The sequence below is a fragment of the Apiospora aurea genome (genome assembly GCF_038362705.1).
Source record: "Apiospora aurea strain CBS 24483 chromosome Unknown utg000005l_segment0_segment0, whole genome shotgun sequence".
Lineage (NCBI taxonomy): Eukaryota > Fungi > Ascomycota > Sordariomycetes > Amphisphaeriales > Apiosporaceae > Apiospora > Apiospora aurea.
Window position 1 is genome coordinate 2,417,531 of NW_027117392.1, and position 22,649 is coordinate 2,440,179.

The following is a 22,649-nucleotide window of genomic DNA, read 5'->3' on the forward strand; positions in this document are numbered from 1 at the left end:
TCCCCAACCAAGAAAAAGTAATCTAGTCGCAGGATGTTGCGCTTCCTCTTCCTCCTCCTTGTCCTCCTAGTCAGGAACACGTTGGCGTTCAACCACCAAATGAGTTGGCGGTTGGCTCGCTCCGGTGCATGCAGATCACAGCCCGAAGATTGGCGTTCATGAAATGACCACCCAACTCGGCGGTTCCGACTAGGTAGGTAGCTACACCGCAACCACCGCCCTCTTCCGCCCTCGATATGCCTGTATCGTTCGTTTCCGCGTCTCATTGCTGCATCTGTCTGTTGTTCGTCTCAAGTCCATTACGCACTGCAAGGGGCTGGGCGATAGTTCCCACCCAAGCGAATGCGAAATATACACGAACGTGTGCTGCTGACAATGTTGCTTGCTTTGCCTATCCGACCTACGCGGCTAATTTGATGGCCTTTTTTTTATTCCATCGCAGGACCAAGTGCAAATGTTCATCTCTTCGCATCATATACTACTGCTACCTACCTAGTTCGGCGAATACGAGCGTGTAGGTATGTAGATGGCAATACACCCGAGGCCGACCAGCCCGGACCCCGCGGCTGCGACTTGCGCTGGGCTCCATATCCTAACCTCATATGTCCGTAAGGTTAGAGCACGAGGTCGGCCGGTCAACTGGCTTTGGGGGGGCAATCTCGAAATCCACAGACGATGACGGGAAAACTGTGTTATCTTGTCTCGTAATTTTCCGCTCGGTGACTGCTGGCTGGCTGTCATTGTCCGTGGTACCCGGCATCTCGGCACCCAAGCAGGCCGTTGGAACGACGAGTAATAGAAAGGTGGGGTGGCCAGCTTCTCAGAATCAGCTTTGTGCCAGGTCTAGAACATTGCGATGGACGCCAAGCTTTTCGCTGGAGCCCCACTTGCCGGTTGATCGGCACCTTAGCCTCAGCACTAGACCAGATGGTTTCAATAGGGGACTTGGGGAGGAATCATTGGACAGCATTGAATCTTGACACCCAACTTGTGAACGAGCGACACTCATTCTCGGCACTTGTGTACAATAGTTGCATACTACCGAAAAATGAAAATAAGAAGATAATTGTATGTGATGATATACAGTAATATTCTAAGTGATGAAATACTCACCCAGATGGGCCTGTCTTCTCGCTGGTCCGCCGCAGCTAAAGTGTCAAGCCGCAAGTCAAACGAATGTATTAAATAATAATGATTTCATCGCAACACCTCAACCAGCAAGATGTAGGCGAAGAGAGTGATGAGAATCCAAAGTTGGTCATGAATATCGTCAATTTGCGTCCGCCAATAGCCCGCCCAATGCTGGTTTGCCTTGCCCATCATAACTCCTCGCTGAAATGACCTCAATGGTTTTTTTTGTATATCTTTTCTCGCGTGTAGAAGGAGGGTCCCCTCTAGTCCGGAGCCCACAACCATATACCATGAAAAGGTTGCCCGAATTCACCGAGTTTGATGCACCCTGTCTTGTTTAACTCCCCAAAAAAAAAAACGTCACGGCCGGGCTACTCAAGCTTTCCCGCTACGCCATTTCTGAAACATGCTCCTGCGACGCGACGACTGGGCCGGTGAGCTCGGTGGGGATGCGCCCTTCACCGAGCGACTGTCTACCCTGTCGACGCTCACGCTGCTGTCCTTGGAAAGTGGCCGGAGGCTGTCGTCGTACACGAGCATGTCTTTGCTTTCGTTGACGTCGACGGCGCTGTCATTCTGGTATTCCGCTGCGGCTTCGGCGGTGATGACCCCGTGACTAATGGTTCGCCGGTGTTTCCGCAGTAGTGACCTCCGTGAACGATGGAGAGCTTTCGCAGGGTCGATGTCTTCGGCGGAAATGCATGCGCCGGGGGATGTAATAGCATCTGGGTGCCGCATGGATGTCGTGCGAGCCGCAAAGGACTCTGGGAAGCCAGTGTCATGAAGGTCTCGACTCATAGGCCGGGTGCTGCTGCTGATGGTAGATGCGGACGACATGGTCACTACGATATCGGGGTTCTCGGATCGGTCAGCTCTGAAGCGTTCAAGTATGAGGGCGAAAGGTGGCCGTAGAGGACGCGGGAGCGGCATTGGATGAAATAGGCAGGGTCAAAACGCAAGAAGTGGAAACAGGCTATTTTTATATATGGAAGCTCGCGATACAGGTTTCGCGGCTTTTGTATAATGGGGCAGTGCCGGTTTCAACGCTTGCCTTTCAACGTTGCCTGGAGGAACAAAGGAAACCCAAAGAATAATTTGATTGTCTGCCTGGGGTAAAAAAGGACAAGACGAGGAGAAGAAGATATACGAAATAAATGAGTGATGCTGCTGGTCATCAACTTTAAAGACGCTCTCAAGAGAGCAAAGGCCCTGAGCAGAGACAAAGTTTTATGCTCTACTTCGGAAGGACAGTGGTGCGACGTGGAAGGAAACAGACGAGGGCGACAGTTGGATGTAAATAGGACGAACCCAAGATCAGACTCGGTCACGACTCAGGAAGGGGTTCCCCGGGGGGGAGGGTCCTAATAAAGCACTTGCGGAATGAGGACGCCATGGGCTCTATCGTAGATGAAGCCCTCGGCGCAACACAAAAGGAGTTGACCAATTAAAGCAAGTGTGGGCTTTGTGAGGGAGGGACTGCCTCTTGTCTTCTTCGGGATTGCGGCGAGTGTAGCGATCGCGAGGTAGAAAGAAATGAAGCCCCTGCTCACCTGGTTCGGGTACTAGTTGGATCCGGGATACAGCAGCAAGAGGCCTTCGCAAGGGTCCCTTTGAAGAAACCGGGGGTGTCGAGAATCGTTAGATCTGCTTGGCACAAGCAACCGCGCGCTTGAGATGGTAGTGCATGTAAAGTATGTATGTAGGTATGTTTGTAGGTAGGGTTGGGCAGGAAGAAAAGAAACAGGTAAAAAAGCTCGGCGACGTTTTGAGAGGATATATCGAGGTGAACAGATACAAGTGTAAGCAAGCGAGCGAGCAAGCATTACGGTAGCTGAAGCGAGGCGATCAATGTCTCTTGGCTTGGCCACCTACACAAGGTACTAGGCAGAACGTCTGGTAGGCTGGTAGGTGCTCTCGGTAGGCTGTGTAGGATGCCAGTGATAATGGGGCCTGGAGTCACTGGACGGACTGGACGAACTGGACAAACTGGACAGACTGGAGATGGTCTCAGTAAGTTTAAAAGTGACTAATAAAAACAGGTGGGGTTGGTTGGACGGCGGAATGCAGTAATGAATGTTCAGCGTTGATTGAAGCAATTCGCCCATCACTCATTAACAAGAAGAAGCTCAGGCAGTCTCAGAAAAGTCAAAGGCGGCTGGCATGGACAGCCGTCACTTAGATATACTCTAACTCTACCTAATGTACCATGCTCGATCTCCCCTTCCGGCACGTCGGGATTGCCAGACTCCCATCCAAAGGCCATGGAAGGTTGCCTTAGCGTGACGAGCTGACTGGCTGACTGGTGTGCATGTCCTGTAGAGACTAACTGCCTTGGCCTGCTGACGCGCAATTTGTCCGTAGGTGATCTTTCGGGTGAGCTGGATGATGCATTTAGGAGGTGCGTTCAGGTATTTGATTCGGCGCGGATGCCAAACACCAATCAGAATCCCATGGCTGGACTGGTTTTGCGTTTCGGTTACACGTTGGGGGGGGCTTTCAGTGACCTGCCCACTGCCCACTAGGATCACTGGCCACTACCCGCAGCCCGCAGCCTGCTGTGCCTACACGTTTGACGTACGGGGCGGAACAAGGAGACAATCCTTTGTTCACCACCCCACTGGATAACCGGCACCGTGGGAGCCTTGGGTGCAGCCATGCTTTTTCATTTCTTCTTGAGGATTCCTTGGGACAAGATGCCACCAACGATTACGTGGCGTTTGCTTTGAGATTTACATGCGGACAAGGATGCGGTACGGCGCGTACCTCCCTGAACGGCGGTCGATCAGAAGCCATTCCAGCCGTTTCCTGGGCCAGCTCGGCCGTTCGGCACCCTTACGCCGTCTTTGTCTTTGCGAGACTGGGCGCAGAACACTGAAGCTCCCGTCGAAAACATCGTCTAAGCCAGCGCACACATCTTTAGGTAGAGAGTAAGTGCATGATGTACCTAGACTGGGGATACCCAAGGTGCATGCATTTGGCGCTGCATGTCTCACGGAAAACCACTCGTGGCCAGTTGTAGCAACGGGGGATTGGTCGTCGAAAAGGATAGGTTTTCCGCCTTCGACTGGTCAAGAACGGCCATTGTCCAAATCGCTTGCCCCGCTTCCGATTCGATTCCCAACAGAAGATCGGAAAAGCCGCTCCCATCAACTAATCGCAATTTCATGTCCAACATTATCGACATACTCAGTGCCAAACCAAGACCGACCTAGGTTTCTTCTAGAACGGCTTCTACATACCGTACCTACATACCTAACTTATCTAATCCACCTGGCAGCAAAAGGAAATGGCGCACGTTTAATCTTCATTTACGGCTCAATTACTGACGTCAACGTTACACAACCGCAGACTGTGCAAACCTATATGCCTACCTACCAACCATTCCGATCAGCCGAGACACGGAACGGATTGCCTGTAGCGCCTCGGTGTCAGACAAGACAGACAGACAGACGCACATTGCTTTTCAACTCAAATTGTGAACCGCCAAAGTAATACCTGATCTTGAGTGGCCCAACCATCCCAAGATCGACCCCCGCCCGGTTTCGGGGGCCGTAATGCATTTTGCTTCCGAGAAGATGCTGGCTGCACTACCCCCCCCGGTGTGGTGGCGGGGTATTCGGGAAATGGTACCACCTGGCACTGAGCGATATTTCACGACTCACGAGGATGACGGCATTGGTGCCACGGGGCGGCGAAGGTCCCTTGGGCGTGGGCTAGGGCACACCACTTTTTTGTTTTCTGTAGGTATGCTTACTCAATGCGGCCGGTTTCCACCGAGCAAGCTTTGCGACCGTCGTGTCTCGGGAAGTACGAAGTAGTCCGGGGTCAAAAAGTCGCCGCTTCACGCGACTGAAGTTGGAGCCTATCCATGTGAAGCCCACCCCCTGCTCGTTGAATGAAGTTGGCTAGCTTGTTAATAGAGGACGAGCTGACAAGCATATTCAAAATTCCCAGGGCTAAGGACCGGTGACAGGCATCGTCCCTGTCAAGGCTGATATGGTCGGTAATATGATATTCGCTGCAGGAACATGGGCTTGCAAGGATTAGGAGCATCCTGGGAATGCCGTCGCCAAATCACCCATTGGCTCGTCTGACAAGTACGCTATGCCTTGCCAACACGATACTGAGTAGTGTTCATTTCCAAAATTGCTGGTCGTGCTCAAGCAATCCGTCAAAAACCGGGAGTTTATACAGGCATCGGTAGGAAGCAAAGCTTTATTATCCAGACGCGGAGCCTCGCGTACTACGTCGTACTGGGGGACGAAGGTTGATTTGCCTAGCCTCTTCACAGCTCTATAACGATGCAAGGAGACTACTCTAGTGATCCGTAGCTTGGGGGTATGTCTCCCTCCCCTGTACCCCAAGCAGTACTCTCCCTCGCACCCAATGTAAGCTCTAAAGTCCCGCCTTCCAGGAAGAAGTCGTGCGTCAAGTAGCTTTTGGTATAGACTTGGCCGTTCAGCTTGGCCTCTTGAACGTATATCCTCGCATACAATGGATCGAAGTTGACGTTCTTGATAGTGGCCGTTTTGCCGGTCATCGGGTTGGTGATGGAGACCGAGGCGAAAAAGGGGGCGTGATGAAGTAGATGTCCTGGCCCGGGTTAGGAAAAATACCCAGCATGGACAGCGCCACGAACGAGCCCATGGCGCCCGAGTCATCGTTGCCCGGTATGCCCGCCGTCGTCGTGTTGAACTGGCTGGGGATGTAAAAGTGCACCCGCTCGGCGGACTTGCCCGGCCGGCCGGCATAGTGGTACTGGTAGACGGGCAGGAATGCCTGCTCATCGCCAATGTACAGGAGCCCGCTCTCGTGCAGGTAGTCCAACCGGCGCACGAAGGCGTCGGGGCCGCCGAGCGTCATGACCAGCTTCGCCATGTTATGGGGGGCAAAGAACGTGTACATCCACGCGCTCCCTTCGTACGTCTCCCCGCCGTCTTGGTTGAGATAACACGACGTGAAGTTCATGAGAGGCGAGCAGAAGGCAGGGTCTTGAAACGCCCAGCTCTGGTTCAAGTACCGTGGCTGTAGGAACCCCTTAAAACCCGTGTCGGTGCCGTTGATGGTGGACGTTTGCTGCTGGTTCCAAAGATTGTACCAGTTGCCTGACCGGTCCAAGTACTTTTCGTAGTCAGCCTGCTTCCCCAGCGCCTGCGCAACTTCAGCGATGCAGAAGTCATCATAGGCGTATTCGACGGTTCGCGAGATACTCCGAGTGAAGAGGCCATTCCCGTCAGTGTCGAAATCGTCGGCGGGGATGTAGCCGAGCTCTTTCCAGCTTTTGAGCCCGCCGCGACCTTCCAAGTCCCAAACTGCCGGCTCAACCTCCGCATCTTTCACCAGGGCTTCGTACCCGACGTCCCAGTCGATCCCCTGACTGATGTTCTTCAGGAACGAGTCTGCCAGCACAATATCTGCATTAGAGCCTCCCTGTGTAAACCCCTTTGTCAGGGACATCCGACAGTCTGGCAAGAAACCCTCATGTCTATAAATGTCAATGAGAGAACGAATCATCAGTGTTTGAGAATATGGATCGGCCAAGGTAATGAAAGGGTGGATGCTCCGAAAACTGTCCCATATGCAATAATAGGAGTCGTAGTAAGGCTCATCGCTCACCCAGAGCGGGTTCTCGCCCGTGTAGTCCTGAGGGCTCAGCATAGCTCTGTACACGCCACACCAGAAGATGGTTTGATAGGAGTTATCAACGCCTGAAGGATTCACGCCGATGACGGAGAGCTTGTCTTTCCAAACCTTTTTCGCCGCTTTGAGGGTGGCTGCAAAGTCGAAGTCGGGTATCTCCTTTTCAGCATTCTCGCAGGCTTGCTGGGTGCTCATGAAGGAGACACCAACACGAGCTGTGATCTGGGCCCCGGGTGCCGACCCTCCAAACCATGTATACGTTCCAGCTGGCAGTGGCGTACGGTTGTTGTCCTTCTGCATTGTGATATTCTTTGGCTCGCTGCCGGCCCTGTTGTTGACGAAGACACCAGTATCGCGGATGGTGGCGTCCCCTTTGATGTCCGCACAATAATGCAGAGTATAGGTTCCTATGCCGAAGCTAGGATCGAAAGTTCCGGTCCCCGTCATGCGCCCGGTCTGCGGGTCGACGGATGCGGACCCATGGCTTCGGGTATCGGGCAAGTCGGTCAAGTCAACAATGAAGAGCGGGCTGAGCGGAGCCCCCTGAGTCGTTGCATTTCCCGTGGCGTTGCCGAAGAAGGTAAACTTGTAAAGAGCAGTATGACTGGATGCTGTGATCTCGCCCCTGATCCCGGATACAAGGTCGATCGTGAAATAGCCCGGCCGGGCTGATACGCTGCCATCAACAACCTGTACTGCTCGTAAAGCCTTGGGCAACCTGCAGCCGTTCACAGCATCGCCTTCGCAGCCCGGGTAAGGAAAGATGGGGAAATTTGCCCTGCGCTCAGATTAGTCGTAGTCACGATTACCAGGTGACTGAATACTTGCAGAGAGCTTGCTCCTCCAGTTCCGCTGTCATGCATATGCGAGAAACCAGAAATAGGGCTGCCGTTCGAAGCGTAACCCCCTTGATTGTCCTCGGTCGAATCGGCTACTGCTTTGGCCATTCCTAAAACGCGACAACGCCCAAGTGTTAGTCGGCTCGCCCATGTGCGTATTCTGACCTTTAGGTCGGGCTTGAACCGGAGACTTACCGAAAGGCAAGGAAGCACCAGCGAACACATGCCCTGGGAGATGTAAGCGCAGCCAAGGGGTTTAGACAATGCGGAGATAGTACCTCCATTGCGAGTGCCAATAAGGGGATCAACGAAGTCGTAGCCAGTATTGGTACTATCCTCGGCTTGCTTTACAGACCTTGCTACGGCACCCAGTACCACGCCTGGTATAGCGAGGGTGCATAACAAATACCTCAAAGACATTATGCATAGAAAAGTAATCAGGAATGCCGATGTACGCTGAGGAACTAGGCGTGGTGTCCGAGAGACCTTGTAAGTTGGCCGGTCTGGAGACGGGTTTCGAGCTATCGAGGCCAGTAAAGCATACGAGAAGCACACAGCAGACCAATTATATACAGGTCAAGATTGATCGATGTGACGACGAAGTAGTACAAGGCGGACATGCCCTATGTTGCATTCTCCATCGGGGTATTATCAATCTAGGTGCATATTGCAGGTAGATTTCCTCCTGGAATTCACCGACGATCGCTCCTGTTCTGCCTACTTCAACGAGGAGGCACCGCCGTCAAGACACTCCTAGGTGTCCGGTCCACGCTCGGGGAAGGACCCGAAGGCCACCCCCGCCTTCCTTGAGTCGGGGCCTTGCATGGTTCCAAGCCTGCAGAAGCGGCGTAATATGCATCTTGCAGACGTCACGGGAGAACTCGAGAACTAAGCAGCAGGTGTCGGGAGCAGGATACCCCTCGGCCTCGATGTAATGTTACGCCGTAGAGTGCGGGGGTGCTTATGGCGGAGGAAGTCGCGATGATACATGTATGTAGATGCGTATCCTACCTCTCCTGGCCTACGTCACAGGGGGGAAACATAGACCAGGAATACTCTATGAAGAGGCGATAGGGTCCGGAGAAAGTGCATGGCAAATAGTTGGAACACAAGACGATAATATTAAAGCTAACTTGTCGTTCGCAACACTACATATCTGCCTAGGTACTTACAGGCCATGTTATGAGCTGCGATCTCTCAATGGACTTGACTAGTTGAACGGTATGTATGTACGAAAGGAGGACGGACTGATATGCATCAATGGAGGGACTGATAGACACCGATTTGTGGAGCGCCTCTTCTGATTGGCCGGAAGTTCCCCGCAAAAAGTTCCAGCGGCAGTAACAAAAAATTTCGAGGAATTTGGCCGCGCAAAAGATTAGCAGCTAGCTATCGAGCGATAGGACGATAGAAAAAAAACGGCGACCCTTTGATCCAACTTGTAACCATACCTATCTCGACCTTGTTTGCTCTGGACCACCACCAACCACCGCCAGCACCCTCGTCGTCCTTCCGAAACCCCTACGCTTTAATATTTCCCTCTCGAGCAAGAGGCTAGGTAGCGAAAGGCCCAGACCAAAACAAAACCGTCGAAATGGGTGCCACCAAGCCTGAGAAGGTCGACAAGAAGGAGAAGAAGGACAAGAAGCGCGCCGAGGCCGACGGCGTGACCAAGCCCAAGAAGGAGAAGAAGGAAAAGAAGGAGAAGAAAGAGAAGCTCAAGTCCGCCGTCTCCAACGCGTCTCTCGACGAGTCGCTCCAGGCCGATGCTGCTGCCTCGGTCGAGAAGGCCCCTGCCGTCACCGAGATGGAGGTCGAGCAGGACGGTGTCAAGGAGAAGCAGGCCGTCGTCGGTGCCCTCGTGCCCTTCGCCCGTCCTCTCGCCGACGACAAGGCCGCTAAGAAGGTGTTGAAGTCTGTCCGCAAAGGTACGCACGCATGCTGCATTCCTCTCTCTCTCTAAAACCGAGCTAACCATGACACTCTGCCACAGCTGCCAAGAACAAGACCCTCAAGCGCGGTGTCAAGGAAGTCGTCAAGGCCCTGCGCAAGTCTCCCGCCTCCGGCCCCACGAACCAGGACTTCCCCGGTGTCGTGGTCCTGGCCGGCGACATCAGCCCCATGGACGTCATCAGCCACATCCCCGTCCTGTGCGAGGACGTCAACGTGCCCTACATCTTCGTTACATCGCGTGCCGAGCTCGGCGCCGCCGGCAGCACTAAGCGGCCGACCAGCGTCGTCATGGTCACCGAGAAGCGCGCGGCGGCCAAGAAGGGCGAGACCATCTCCGAGGAGGACGCCGAAGAGTTCGCCGAGACCTACAAGGACCTGGTCAAGCTCGTGCAGAAGGAGTCGAAGCAGCTGAAGTTCTAAAATTTGCGCAAAGGACTGGGCGGCGTCTGATATTTTGGATTGATTATGGTGTTGGTGCCGTTGAAGAAACTCTTGTCAGGTCTGTCCACAGTTGTCCTTGCCACCAGAGGGGAACAATGCGACTTGGACCGAAAACTCCCATTACTTGCGGAAACGAGGCATAGAAAGCCGGATTGGCTGCTCGGACCGGACTCGATGATAACAATCGGATAGGCTCGTTTGAGTGTTGTGCAGCATTGTTGGTGCTTAGGTGTGGTTAGCCCTCTTGTTCATATATCTCGATCACGCTCCACGGGAAGAAGCCATAGGGCGTGGCTTCAGGCGTTACAGGTTTTGTCATTATGCTATGATAGGAATTACAAAAATGGAACACGCAAAACCCCGAAAGTCTGTGAGTAATCATGTCCTCGGTTACAAGTAGTCATCGTTGGATATTGTTAAGATGTCACCTCGAGGAAAGAATCAATGTACAGATTTGAGGGTCTTATATTAACTATTGTAAAGCTTTCCGCACCCTGTGCAGCTCGGCGTCTCCGTGCTTGATAATACACGCATTTTCAAGGGAAAGGAGCTAATATCACAGTTCTAGTTCCATCTTCCTCTTTAAAAGGGGGGAATTGTTTCGTAATCCGTCGTGTCCAAGCATAGTCAATCAGAACGCCAACCGCTCAACGATTTAGTTGAAGGGGTTGGTACGGGTTCCCCACCATGTGAGGAAGATGGAGAGACCAATGGTCTCGAAGGCCTTGGCAGTAGCGCTGACGGCGACAGTGTCAACGGGACGCTTCTCAGAGAGGAGTTGAGTGAGGTACTGGTGAAATATATTAGTGTCTAGACGCCTGGGCAAGCCAAGGTTGCAGGGGAAGGGAGATAGCTTACGGTAGGGGCAGCGGTGGCCATGTAGATCAAGGCACCGAGGTAGGTAGCGCCCTTGTAGCTGAGAGTGCCGGTGGCGTTGATGAGAGCGCCGACACCGTAGGACTGGAGGGCAGAGCCGACCAGAGAGGTGCCCCAGGCGACGGCGGCGGAGGAGGCCTCCTTGGACTTGACGAACTCCTCGGAAGAGTTGGCAATCTTCGCGCGACGGTAGGTCTCGCCGAAGAGGGGAGTCATCACTAGTACGAGGAACGTATGTCAGAGACAGGATTTTGCGCGTAATACCGACGATAGTGCGGAGGTGTATTGTTCACTTACCAGCCAGCTCGATACCGTGGTTGAAGACGGTGCCCAGGGCAATAGCCGAAGGCTTGACGGGGGAAGGTCTGATGAATTTTGTGTTAGTACAAAGACTCAATGGTTGGCGAAGCGAACGTGGTGAGGATGGGAGTGGTTTGTGGCGGCAATGAAGTCACCATGAGGTAGGCCAGGCCTATTCGTGGTACCATCGTATCATCAAAGCCACGGTGCCAGGCGAGCGGGCGTGGTTGAGGGCTACCTACAGTGCAGAGACATGATGATGGATGATGTGTGGTTGGTTGGTTGGTATAGAGAGATGGGTATAGTAGTAGAATTGGTTGGTTAGATGTAAATCGTGAGAATGCGTTCAGGAAGAAGATGGGAATCAGTAGGCTTTAATAGAGGGCAGACTGGAAAATCCCAGTCTGCTGCTAGGGGAAAGGAAAACCAAGCCTACCGGGTGTCCAAACCAAACAATGACGACACAATGGAAGGAGCCAAAAACAGGAACGATGATGATCCGTCTTTTTTGTCCCTCTACCTAGATCTACCTACTTGACCACGAGTGACACCACATGGAATCTACTCCAGCTGCCTACCGCCTGCAGCCATTGATGCCATGGGTCAAAGTAAGTAAGTACATGCTGCTGTACCCTTACCTGGCATGCTTTACAATAACACTACCTAATGTACGTAATTGCTTTCTTTTTTCTCCCTGCTGGAGCTAGGCTACCTTGGGCGAAGAAGCTGCCGGGTGGTTCATGAGCAAGCAGCCGGGGGGAGAGCATGCCCCGTACATCCCCTGCCTCTCAGCTTAGAAAGTTGTATGCCTCTCTCCTCCGAGGGAAAAAGCTTGCTTGGGTAGCAGGTAGGATTCTGGGTAGGAGCTTTGCGGAGGGCCTGCCTACTAGGTGCGGATCGCGATCCAATGACGGGAGCTGGAGATGGATGAGCTCACAACGGCCTGGGGAGGAGCTTTCTAAGGAGCTTTCTAAGTGGCCAGAAGATGGTGACGTAATGGACCGCCAAGCTTCTGCTCGACAGACGTACAGTAGGAGATACCTAGAGTAGGTACCGGGGAGAAACAATGCCAAGTGGGGGGGTTGGAGGAGGCAGAGAACGGGCACCGGAGGAAGAGGGCGGGCGGCTTTGCTTGAAAGGAAAAAGGTCCAGCCAAGCCCGTGAGATGGCTTCTGCTAGGTAAGGTAAAGTAGGTACTTGGTATTATTCCCTCATCGATCAATGTCCCCTTGACTGTTCCACAGCCCTGGCTCCCCGCTGCCAGAAGTCTCAGACCAGCCAGCGGGTTCTCTCGAGATCGCAAATCGTTGAGGCGGCGCGCTCGTTCAGTGGTTCGCTAGGAGCATGCGCTCCTGGCGCCTATCTCTTGTGGGACTGGCATTGGCTTTTGCTTGCATTGGGGGGGGGCGTCACACACGGGCTGGTGAAGGTTTCATGAGGAGGAAGGCAGGTAACGCAGCGTGACTAGGCCTACATACCATCCTTCAACAGGAACACACACACACACATACACACACACATGCAGAAGCAAAGTTGCATTCGCTTTCAACTCCCAACAATGCGGAATCGCATGGTCCTGGCGACATGGTCAAGTAGAGAGGATTGCTATGTCGAAGAGCGCAGAGGCAGGTACCTGGTCACAGGCCGCGGCTCTTTAAGCCCTTCAGATAGAAACCCCACCCGAATTCATGTTACACGCAGAGTCTCGGTCTCAGCACACCATTTTCTGCGGGGAACTGGGTTTTCTGGAATCCCGGTTCTAGCCTCCCTCCACATGACGAGCTGCACCTCACTCGGCCATGACGAAAGACGATGGCGTAAATTTGCCTTCGCGTCTGCCATATTGATCCAATGCCAATGCCGTCTTGGGAACCAACTTTCGAGGTGTATCGTTGCTCGGGCATTCCCTCAGCTCCCTACATGTAGGTACATGCTGCAAACACAAAATTATAGGCGGCCCCGCCACCCGGCCTGTGCTGTTATCTCCCCTATAACAGGACCTATGTTCAGTAGCACAGCAGGCATTTATCCTTGCGCTGGGAAGAGTTCCAACCTCGACCTTGGAGGCATTTTTGTAAAATGTGAAATAGGCATAGGAGCCCGTACAATGTATGAATTGAACCCATTAAATAATCACTATACAATATCGCTACGTAGCTTCTTTCGTCTTCCTACTGCAGCTTCTACTTGAGAATCATCACCTCATGAAACCTGATGCTGGCCGTCTTCTCCTCCCCTTAATGCGAGGAGGGCTCGGACGTCGGACACGTACTGCAATCCCTCGAGCAGGGGCACCAGATGCAGCAGGTCGTTATCAGTCGGATCACTGATCCAGCCTTGGATCGGGATAGCGTTGTCTGGCCATGTACCCGCGTCAGTACCGAGATCCCGGACGAGGAAGAACAAAATCGGTCGGGGCTAGAGCTTACCTTGATGGAACATGTAACTCAGCGGGCTGTTATCCAGTATCATTACCTTGCTGAGGTCCGGCTCCACGGAGCTGAGGTCCTTGATGAACGCCCCGTGCCGGAATGTGCAGTGCTGCCGATAAAACCGTCCGGTGAAGAACTTCCTCTCCGATTCCAGCCAGTCGATCACCGGATCGGCGTACTCTTGTACTGACGCCGTGAAAACTACGAGATTGAACCACTTCGAGACCTTAAAAAACACATCAGCAATCCGAGCCCGGCAACACGGCATGATGGATCCTTCTTACCTTGCGAAGAAACTCGTCGCAGTGCGGTCGCTTGTGGACATAGTACAGGATAGGATGCTGGGGCCCCAGGCTCTGCTGGCCACCCGCCCCGACATAAGTCGTGTTCAGCCGCACTTCGACCATATGCCCGGAGCCGATCCGGCCCCCTCGCGACATGCTGTGGATTAATGTCTCGTCCAGGTCTAGAATAAGCGTCTTCAGGTGCGAGGGGTCTGAGTTCTCATAGGAGACGAAGGAAGGCTGTCGTCGCGGTATCAAAGGTCGCGGAGGAGCTGGCGTTTTGGGGTATTTGGTCAGAGCCCCGACAGGGGAGGTTGGCGATTTCAGTTGGGCGGATAGATCGCCAGAGGCCGCCTCTCCGGCACTGGTTTTAGGATTGACGGATTGCGACTTCTTGTGTTTTCGTTGGCGGAGCGCGTCCTCACTATGGAGCTTTATCCGAATTGATCTCCTCGCCGGCGCGATCTCTTCGGTCGACTTGGATCGGGCGTGCCGACTCGAGGCACGACCCTCCAGCTCGCTCCTGCTCGCTACCTCGGATTCCGACTCGGAGGACAGCCCAGAGGACGAGGATCCAGAGGAGATGGGGACTTGCATCGCTGGAGATGAGTTCGGATCTCGTGACCCGCGACTGGCGCTTCGCGTACGGCGTCTTTTCTCGCCCAGGAATTCCGTATTGTCGTGTTGTTCGGCGTCGTGTGTTCTCGCATCGCCCCCGTAGAGGCCGAAGAGAGTGCGGATCTGTCGCAAAGGCGCGAAATAGCCCTGCTGATCGTAAAAGCAAGCAATCAGGTAGACGCCGGGGGTGGCGATGGTGGACAAGATCCAGCGGATGGAATTGATGAGGTTGTTGGCAAGTCGGGCAGGCAGGACGTGCCAGGAGTAAGTCCGTACATTATTGGGATCCTTGGACATGGGTTCGGTCTTGCCCAGTAAAGGGGTCTTTTCGCCCGCGCTCGTCATAAAATCCAACATGTCGTCGTTCCCGTCGTCATAGTTTGCGCGTGCAGCGTAGTCGTCCAGCGCTGCGGCGCCGGTGGTATTGCTTGCGGTGTTGGTTGTGTTGTCTTCGGGTTGGAAGGAGTCGTCGGATGGTTGGTTGGTGCCAGATGCAGCTAAGGCGACATGCCCCAACGAGTTCGATCGCGACGGAGACGGGGTGGATTGTGGAGTGACTCGTGCCGAAATTATGTTGAGAGAGTTCATCTTCCGGCCGACGCCTCCGCAGCCATGAAGAATCGCTCAAGGTCCTTCAGCTTGGAAGGAGGGCTTATTGCAGTTGTGCTACGTACGATGAGACGAGAGGGGACAGGCAATGCAGGCTATGGAGTTGGGACAAGTGTACGTGTGAGTGTGTGAGAGATAGTGTGAGTGTGTGTTGTTTGCTGGTGGATATAGCGAGTACAGCAGGGGCTTCAATAGGAGAGTCGCAGTGGTCGCAGTGGAATTGACTTGCGATCAATCTGACATTGGAAAACGGAGAAGCGCAGCTAGAGTCGGGGTTGGACGTGACTTGCTTTCTTTCCTCTCTTTCCTGCCTCGGTTGGGGAGGTCGATGCAGCAGCAGGAGTGACCCAGAGCCAAAGGGATCGTCTCTAATTCGCCTTTCGATGTGATGTGATTTGATCTGGTCTGGTCTGGTAGCAGGTCATATGTAAGAAGTGAGGGATCCTTTTAACCTCGCACCCGGCTGGGGTGTTCTTTTTTCTGTTTTCTGGCGACTGTAGTGCAGGCAGCTTTAGCTTTGGCTGTAGCTGTAGCTGTAGCTGTGACCGTGGCTGAAGACCGATAGTCGTTCGATCTCTACCCTACTACCCTACAATGATAGGCTCTGTCCGGGAATCGTTGAGTCGTTCAATATAGGCGGTTATTCCGAAAAGAGGGATAGAGGTGAGAGAACCGAGCCCTGAAAGAGCTGGCTAGCCAGGGCCGTCAAAAACTCTACACGCTCTTGCACTATGTATGCATTTGCACTACGTATGTATGTAGGTAGCGGACTTAGCTGGACGCCAGTGAAGGAGGTCCCCCTAAAAGGGTGTGTCGCAAGCCAAATCCAGTCAGGTAGTGCTTCTTCATGCCCAAGCGGTCAGCTTCAGGCGCTTCAGGCACATCAGGCGCTTCAGGCACACGATGGAGGGGGGGACACAGCGGCCAGCAGCTTAGCAGCGATGCGACAAGAGACTGGAAATGGCGCGAACGATCGAGTGTGCAGATGCAGAGCGGGATGGCAGTTGTTACCTGCTGCTTGCAGTCTGCCAGTCATATGCCAGCGAGGATGCCCTCCGGGATAGGCAGCGTCATGGGCAGGCCGCCAGCCTATCACGTATGCCCCAATGAGCCTCCTTCTCGGCTTTCAGAAGAACTGGGGACTTGCCCGTAACTCGTAACCCGTACCTAAGCCCCCTGCAAGTACCTGCTCCGTAACCCTGGGCGCAAAACCACCCCACATACCGTCAATTCGATTCTTTCACCTTAGCACGTCCTTCATCGGCCTTCTTGAATTATTAGTGCCGACACTTTCGATTGCATTGTGTCGATTGACTCACAATCTCGAGCGCCCGAATTTGAATTTCCTCACTTGCACACTGCATGCGCGGCAGTAGATCTTACCTACTCGCAACCCTTCTGGTCGACTGCATCTCTTCAAGCATATTCCCAGCCCTCTCTGGAAACTAAAGAACGAGCGTCCCTCCCCCAAAATACCCGCCCTACCCTACCTACCCCACGTCTGAATAATCCTATCTTACGCTTGTTGCGCCGCGCTCCTCGCCCTGCTGCTCTCAGCAACCGCCGACTCAATTGAAACTCCAGACCCTTTCCTCTTTCTCCCGCCGACACATCTAGTGCATAGTAAACCTTCGTACACGCCTAAGGATGGCCCCCCCAAAGGAGGCTATGCGCCTACCTTGGACAAGTTCCTAGACACCTTGAAGAGCAGGCCTTTAGAGGCATCCATTGAGTCTCTTGTCTCGTAAGCACTGTGCAAGTACACCAGTTTGCCCCCAAAACTGACATCTATCCGGCGGCAGTCTTCTGAAACGCCGACAGATCCAAGGCTCCGAACCATGTGCTCTTGCGACGGCGCACATCTTGCTCCAGGTGGTGGTCATGGACAAATACACAGACGTCAACCAGCTACTGGCACGAATCCAGGGTGTGGCTCGGAGGTTGGTTGCCGCTCAGCCCCGCGAGCTGGTGATTGGCAACATTGTCCGTCGAGTTCTGGGTCTGATCCGAGACGAAGCCCTCGAGAACCGTAACGAGGCCGGAAGCGATGAGAGCATCTCATCTCCGGTGCGCGACGCATCCCCTCCGCCCATGAGTGCCTCAGTATCATCTCTGAACGAAAGTGCCCCGTTAACAAAGATGGGGCGCCCCGGGCTGCTCAATGCCTTGACGAGGACACAGTCCATGTTCAACCTCTTGGCCGGCCCAGACACCATACCACCGGTCTGGTCGACAGGAGCGTCGCCGGCCCCTGGGTCTGGTGTGTCGACACCAATGGCCGATCCGCAGTCGACGGACGTGAAAGCCCTCCGCTCCGAGGTTATAGATGGAATCGAGGAGATCATGGACGAGATCAGACAGGTGGACGAACAGGTACAAGCGTACTCGGACATCATTATCCACCCAGGCGACTATATCTTGGTCCACCAGCCCTGCAAGACCGTACAGAGATTCCTGACCAGATCCAAGAGGAGGTGTACAGTCTTCCTTGTGGTGGACCCGTCTACCGAAGACCCCTACGCCTCGTTTCGAAAATCCATGGCCGCGACTGGTTCCGTTGTCGTCAACATCATGAACACCGGCCTCATGGCCTACATGTCGCGGGTCAACAAGGTTATCCTTAGTGCCCGTGCCATCATGAGTACCGGCGGTGTCCTGGTTGATGGGGGTGCATCGGTCATTGCACGGGCTGCCAGGGAACTCGGCCGCACTGTTATCGTCATAGGGGGGAGTGTACAAGCTCAGCCCTGACAACCAGATAGACCAGGACACTGCGACGGAATGGGGCAATCCGTCCAAGTATGTGAATTACTCGGATGGGCGCTTGGTGCGGCAGGTCACTGTCAAAACGGCCGTTTCCGAGTATGTACCAGCCGAGTTGGTGAACACTTACATTACAAATCTGTAAGTTGGGTCCTTTTCTTGATACCCCTCTACTATAGAACCGGGGGCTGTACTAACACGTGGGATCAGTGGGGCACATTCGCGCGACCATCTGCACGCGATCGTCAACGATCATTACAAAGAGGCGGATATTGAATTCGACCTATACGGGACCATACGTAAATAAGTTACTTGCCTGACCGTACGACCTCTTGCCTGGCGGGATGAGGCTGGTGTAGCTCGACAAGCCGCGTGGCTTGGGTCGGGGGACGAGTGTTTCTGTTTGCCCGGAGATGGCAATCTCAAGGTGTCATGCTTTGAGCCAATCAAAGTTGGGTTGACTCACCTTCACGATGTAAAGTGCGTCGACTCTCAACGGCCGGCCGCGTCAGCTGCAGCTAGATTCGCAAGCGCCTAGCAGCCGATTGGGTGGCTGAGCCAGTCAGGACTCAGCCCTCGGATTCTGGTGGCCTGTTGTAGCCTGCTCGGGACCGTTCAGGGCTGTTCAGGACCCCGCGGTCAAGCTATACCGAGGTGGGCTCGAGAAATAAGCTTCGTTGATGGATCCCCCGCGTCAGTGGGCCCGCCGCCTGGGCTTAGTTCCTGTCCCGCCTGGTCTTTCTGGTCTTTCTGGTCTTAGCGGGCGGACTTGGTGATGATTGGGACGGCCAGAGAGAAGAAACATTAGGCAGCCCATACGTAAGCCGCGACATCAATCCTTCCCTCCTCTCTCTCCCCCTCCCCTTCCGCTGAACGCAAGCAAAGCAATCAATCAAAATAAAAAAAGACGACCAAGTAACACACTACTTATTGGGGCAACCCCCCCCTCCTCTACCTGCTCTGTGAACACTTCGATCTCTTGCCTCTCCTTATACAATCATATTGACACCTGCCCGGAAACACATACTTTGTTCTTTTGCCACGCATCTCTGGCGTAGCAACGTACAACAGCAGCTATGCAACCTCCTACCATGGAGCCTCGCGAGCCTCGCGACGATGATGCCCCTCCTCCACCATACTCCGAGACAGACATCTACTCGAATGCTTCAGCCCGCTCCCCTGTTGCACCACGTAGTGGCTCAAATATCCACGCAGATGATGTGTCCATAGCTGCCTCGTCATCACACAGTAATGTCATCTACACGCCGCCAGAGACACCCAGAGAATCACATTACAATTTCTCAGGCGGGGATGACCTGGCAGCCTCCACATCGGCTCAGGCATACTTTGAGTCACGACCCGTGGCAAGTCCCTCCACGAGCTTGGAGGTTGTCCATGTCCTCGCGTACCGGGAGCATGCCACTCCAGAACATTTACCCTATCCAGCATGGGCGGCCTCGCATCAAACGACGGAGCAGGATTGGCACACCTTTGTCAACTATCTGATCCCGGACTATGCCCTATCCGTCAATGCTCAAGTCGTAGACCGCAAATTGCACACCGAAGGCCATGACCGGCCAACCAGCGAGACAGGTCGTGAGATCGAGGAGGCACAGGTCAGCCGGATCAAGTCGTCTGCGGAGGGTGCATCGAGGGCGCTTGGTTTCGATGAGACCCTTTCCACCGTCATCGAATGGAACGACGGCTTCTTCGCCCCCCGCGGAGTGGCCATACGTCTCGATCCACCATCCAGCACCCCCCAGGAGTCCCGGAGGCTGGAACACTTCATTCGACTCTGTCAATGCTGCCAACCCTCTTCCCCAGGATAGATCTCCGCAGCAACCACAGCAGCAGCAAGGGAGTCCTGGCGGACTGGGCAGCTTTTTCGGACCTCCTCGTTTCAACATGGAAGCAAACAACAACGGCCTTCATTTTGGTCCCATCTCCATCAATGGCGACCGTGTCTCTATTGGCCGTTCGTTCCATGCTGATAGCACTGGCGTACGGTGGGGTGAGCAGGCCGCCGATCAAAGTCGTGCGCCCCCTTTCGGTACTCGCGGTGGGCATGGCGATGACACGGACCGGTTCAACCATGGCCATTGGCAAGATAATGGATTTGGACGGGGACGAGGCCGAGGCCGTGGGCACTACTACGGAGGACGCAGGGATCGGTCGTCCTCATCCAGCTCAGCCTCCAGCGACGATTCGGCGTCTTCATCCGACTCTGATTCCTCCCTTGGCTCATTGCCCGACTGGGACGACCTGAGAGACTCTCAGATCCCTGTCGTGAAACAGTCCGTTTCGCTGTGGGTGCAAAACAGTGGCCACCTCGTCTCCAAGGCAGAGTTTAAGCGAGTCAAGGCCGAGATCAAGGCCGCCAAGTCAGCTTCGGCGAAGGGCCCGGCCGATGCTGCCCAGAAAGACGAAGTGAAGCGCTTACTAGTCCAGTGGAAGGAGGTTAAGAAATCGCAGAAGGCGATGCGCAAGCTTGCCAGAAAGGAGAAGAAGGCACAAAAGAAGAACCAGAAAAAGGAGCGTAGGGCGCGGAGAAACGCTGAAAGGGACGAACACCGGCGCGGGAGGAGAGAGCGCCGCCGATCCGAGCGAGAGTGTCGTAGGGGAGAGCGCCACCCGACATTCGAAACTCACGGGCCTGGCTTCGGCATTCCTGGGATATCAGGGGTCGTGCCGGGATTCCCCAGACCACCTCCCGCCGGCCCTCCGCACCACGGGGGCCCATCACATCGTGGGCTACATCATCAAGGACTTCCGCACCACGTGCCACCTCCGCATCAAGGGCTGGGCCCATTTGGGTTTGGGCCTGGAAGAGCTGGTGGTCCAGGTTTCCTCGGTGGCATGGGCCTCTTTGGTGGCCCATCGGGGAGATGTGGCTCAGGTGGCCGTGGGAGCTGGGGCCCAACTCCCTGCGATGACCCAAACACGCCTTATGGTGACGAGAAAGCCAAGGAAGCCAGAGAAGAAGCAGAGGCAGCCAGGAAAGAAGCCGCTGAGCGATCTCAAGAGGCGCAAGAACATGCTTCACTAGAGCGACAAGCTGCATTGGAGAGGGCTCAACAAGCCCGTGACCAAGCCGAAGCGTCGCGGCAATCAGCGCTGGCTAGCGCGCAAGAGGCCAGAGCACGAGCACAGGTATCAAGGGACGTCGCCCTGGAGAATGCGCAAGCATCGCGAGACGCTGCACTGGCAAATGCCCAACAAGCCAGAGATAGAGCTCAAGTATCACGAGACACTGCGCTGAGGAACGCTCAAGTGTCACGGGACGCGGCACTGGCTAGCGCGCAACAAGCTCGAGATGCAGCCCAACTGTCACGGGATACTGCGCTGGCGAATGCGCACGCTTCGCGGGATGCCGCCCTGGCCAATGCCCAGGTGTCCCGTGAAAGAGGCCTGAACCAGGCGCGAGAGGCAGCGCGAGGGTACGGCGGCTGGTCGTCCTTCGGCCGGGCCTTTGACGCGCGACAGAACGCCCGCGAATGGGTCCGGACCGCGCGAGAGACGGCCATGCGACATGCGTGGAGCACGACGTCGGGGGCGCAGGCGCATGCAGATGCGGCGCGCGAACACGCCCGATATACTGCCGCCGCCGCCGCCGCCGGTGCTGAACGAGGTGTGATGCCGGTTCCCGCTGCGGATGAAGACAATGCATTTGGCGGTGACGGTGTCCAGGAAACCGGCATTGTACACAATGACCGCTGCAGTCGCCCGGTCGAGAAGAAGTACGAGGTCATCGTCTCCCTCGAGTCGGAGCTCGAGGCCAAGATGAGCAACCTGTACCGGCTCGAGCAGACCATCCAGACCGAGGGCGTCGCCGCCGCGCAAGCCGGGAACGGGGACTCGAAGACGCAGAGCCCGGCGCAGCAGGAGTACGAGAGGCTGGGGACCGACGTCGACGAGATGAGCAGGAGGATCGAGGCGCTGAGGCTGGAGGCGGACGAGGAGTTTGCGCGAGAACTGGCCGAAGACGAGGCGGCGGCAACGAGACCCTGAAAGGAAAGGGGTCGAGGGCGGCATGGGCGTTGGGCTAACGACTCTTGGCAAGGGACACTAATGACTTGATGATCACGGCTTCTAACCTACGTACGTTTTCCCGTATACCATACAAACCAAAAAAGGGGATATTCCATCCCTCGAAATATTGGGTTACCAGATAGCAATACAATACAAAATCTATAAAAAACCAGAACTCAATGTCTCTTTGGTTCTTACGGCATGGAAATATATCCGGGGTTTGCCCTGAGTGACATTAGAGGGTTGTTCGCCCTTTTCCAACTTGCTCATGCATACCCTTAAGCGTGGATCTAATGATTGTGTCGAACCTCCCAGTCTACGCGCCTATATAGGGATACATGGTTTGGCTTCCTTTCCCAGCTATCACGATACGCATATTAAGGGATGCGAGGCTTCTTTCTTTCTTTCTTTTTTTTCTTTTCGTCATTTCTTAGTCTTTACTCATTCGTCGTCCCTGGCCAGTTGGCAGCCTTCCTAACGCATGAAACACAATGGTATCTAGCGGACCATTCCTTCCTTTTTGTCTATTCCCTTCCGGTGATGATGGAGGTGGACATAGTTGTATATACATACCCCCCTTTCGCGTATCCGAACCGAATTGGCAGTAAATAGGCTTGCCCTCCTGCTCCCCATTTGAAAGCAACAACGGTGGCCGAGTTCCAATCGTTTCCCCTTTGTATAACCAGCGGACTGGCTGATCGACCGACACACTGGCCGTGTTGAAGTTCGATAGG

General features: G+C 54.5%; 8 protein-coding genes across 8 annotated transcripts; 4 read left to right on the forward strand and 4 right to left on the reverse strand.

The window, feature by feature from the left end:
- Positions 1 to 1,506: 1,506 nt before the first annotated feature.
- Positions 1,507 to 2,061, reverse strand: PG986_007300 (uncharacterized protein; the record flags this gene model as incomplete). The annotated part of the gene is made up of 1 exon (XM_066843522.1): positions 1,507 to 2,061. The coding sequence occupies one exon, from the start codon at positions 2,059 to 2,061 to the stop codon at positions 1,507 to 1,509; it is 555 nt and encodes a 184-aa protein (XP_066699634.1).
- A 3,606-nt stretch (positions 2,062 to 5,667) lies between these two features.
- On the reverse strand, positions 5,668 to 8,030 carry PG986_007301 (glycoside hydrolase family 92 protein; the record flags this gene model as incomplete). Its single annotated transcript, XM_066843523.1, has 2 exons — positions 5,668 to 7,549; positions 8,020 to 8,030. The coding sequence occupies 2 exons, from the start codon at positions 8,028 to 8,030 to the stop codon at positions 5,668 to 5,670; spliced, it is 1,893 nt and encodes a 630-aa protein (XP_066699635.1).
- A 1,174-nt stretch (positions 8,031 to 9,204) lies between these two features.
- PG986_007302 (40S ribosomal eS12 domain-containing protein) lies at positions 9,205 to 9,983 on the forward strand (the record flags this gene model as incomplete). Its single annotated transcript, XM_066843524.1, has 2 exons — positions 9,205 to 9,538; positions 9,604 to 9,983. 2 exons carry the CDS (start codon positions 9,205 to 9,207, stop codon positions 9,981 to 9,983), a joined length of 714 nt encoding a protein of 237 aa, XP_066699636.1.
- A 676-nt stretch (positions 9,984 to 10,659) lies between these two features.
- Positions 10,660 to 11,368, reverse strand: PG986_007303 (uncharacterized protein; the record flags this gene model as incomplete). The annotated part of the gene is made up of 4 exons (XM_066843525.1): positions 10,660 to 10,794; positions 10,863 to 11,098; positions 11,178 to 11,245; positions 11,295 to 11,368. The coding sequence occupies 4 exons, from the start codon at positions 11,366 to 11,368 to the stop codon at positions 10,660 to 10,662; spliced, it is 513 nt and encodes a 170-aa protein (XP_066699637.1).
- A 2,014-nt stretch (positions 11,369 to 13,382) lies between these two features.
- Positions 13,383 to 15,102, reverse strand: PG986_007304 (Nuclear envelope morphology protein 1; the record flags this gene model as incomplete). The annotated part of the gene is made up of 3 exons (XM_066843526.1): positions 13,383 to 13,537; positions 13,610 to 13,838; positions 13,897 to 15,102. The coding sequence occupies 3 exons, from the start codon at positions 15,100 to 15,102 to the stop codon at positions 13,383 to 13,385; spliced, it is 1,590 nt and encodes a 529-aa protein (XP_066699638.1).
- A 1,902-nt stretch (positions 15,103 to 17,004) lies between these two features.
- PG986_007305 (uncharacterized protein) lies at positions 17,005 to 17,874 on the forward strand (the record flags this gene model as incomplete). The annotated part of the gene is made up of 1 exon (XM_066843527.1): positions 17,005 to 17,874. One exon carries the CDS (start codon positions 17,005 to 17,007, stop codon positions 17,872 to 17,874), a length of 870 nt encoding a protein of 289 aa, XP_066699639.1.
- Positions 17,875 to 18,977: 1,103 nt separating this feature from the next.
- PG986_007306 (RING finger domain-containing protein) lies at positions 18,978 to 19,715 on the forward strand (the record flags this gene model as incomplete). Its single annotated transcript, XM_066843528.1, has 1 exon — positions 18,978 to 19,715. The coding sequence occupies one exon, from the start codon at positions 18,978 to 18,980 to the stop codon at positions 19,713 to 19,715; it is 738 nt and encodes a 245-aa protein (XP_066699640.1).
- A 76-nt stretch (positions 19,716 to 19,791) lies between these two features.
- Positions 19,792 to 21,894, forward strand: PG986_007307 (RING finger domain-containing protein; the record flags this gene model as incomplete). Its single annotated transcript, XM_066843529.1, has 1 exon — positions 19,792 to 21,894. The coding sequence occupies one exon, from the start codon at positions 19,792 to 19,794 to the stop codon at positions 21,892 to 21,894; it is 2,103 nt and encodes a 700-aa protein (XP_066699641.1).
- Positions 21,895 to 22,649: the final 755 nt, after the last annotated feature.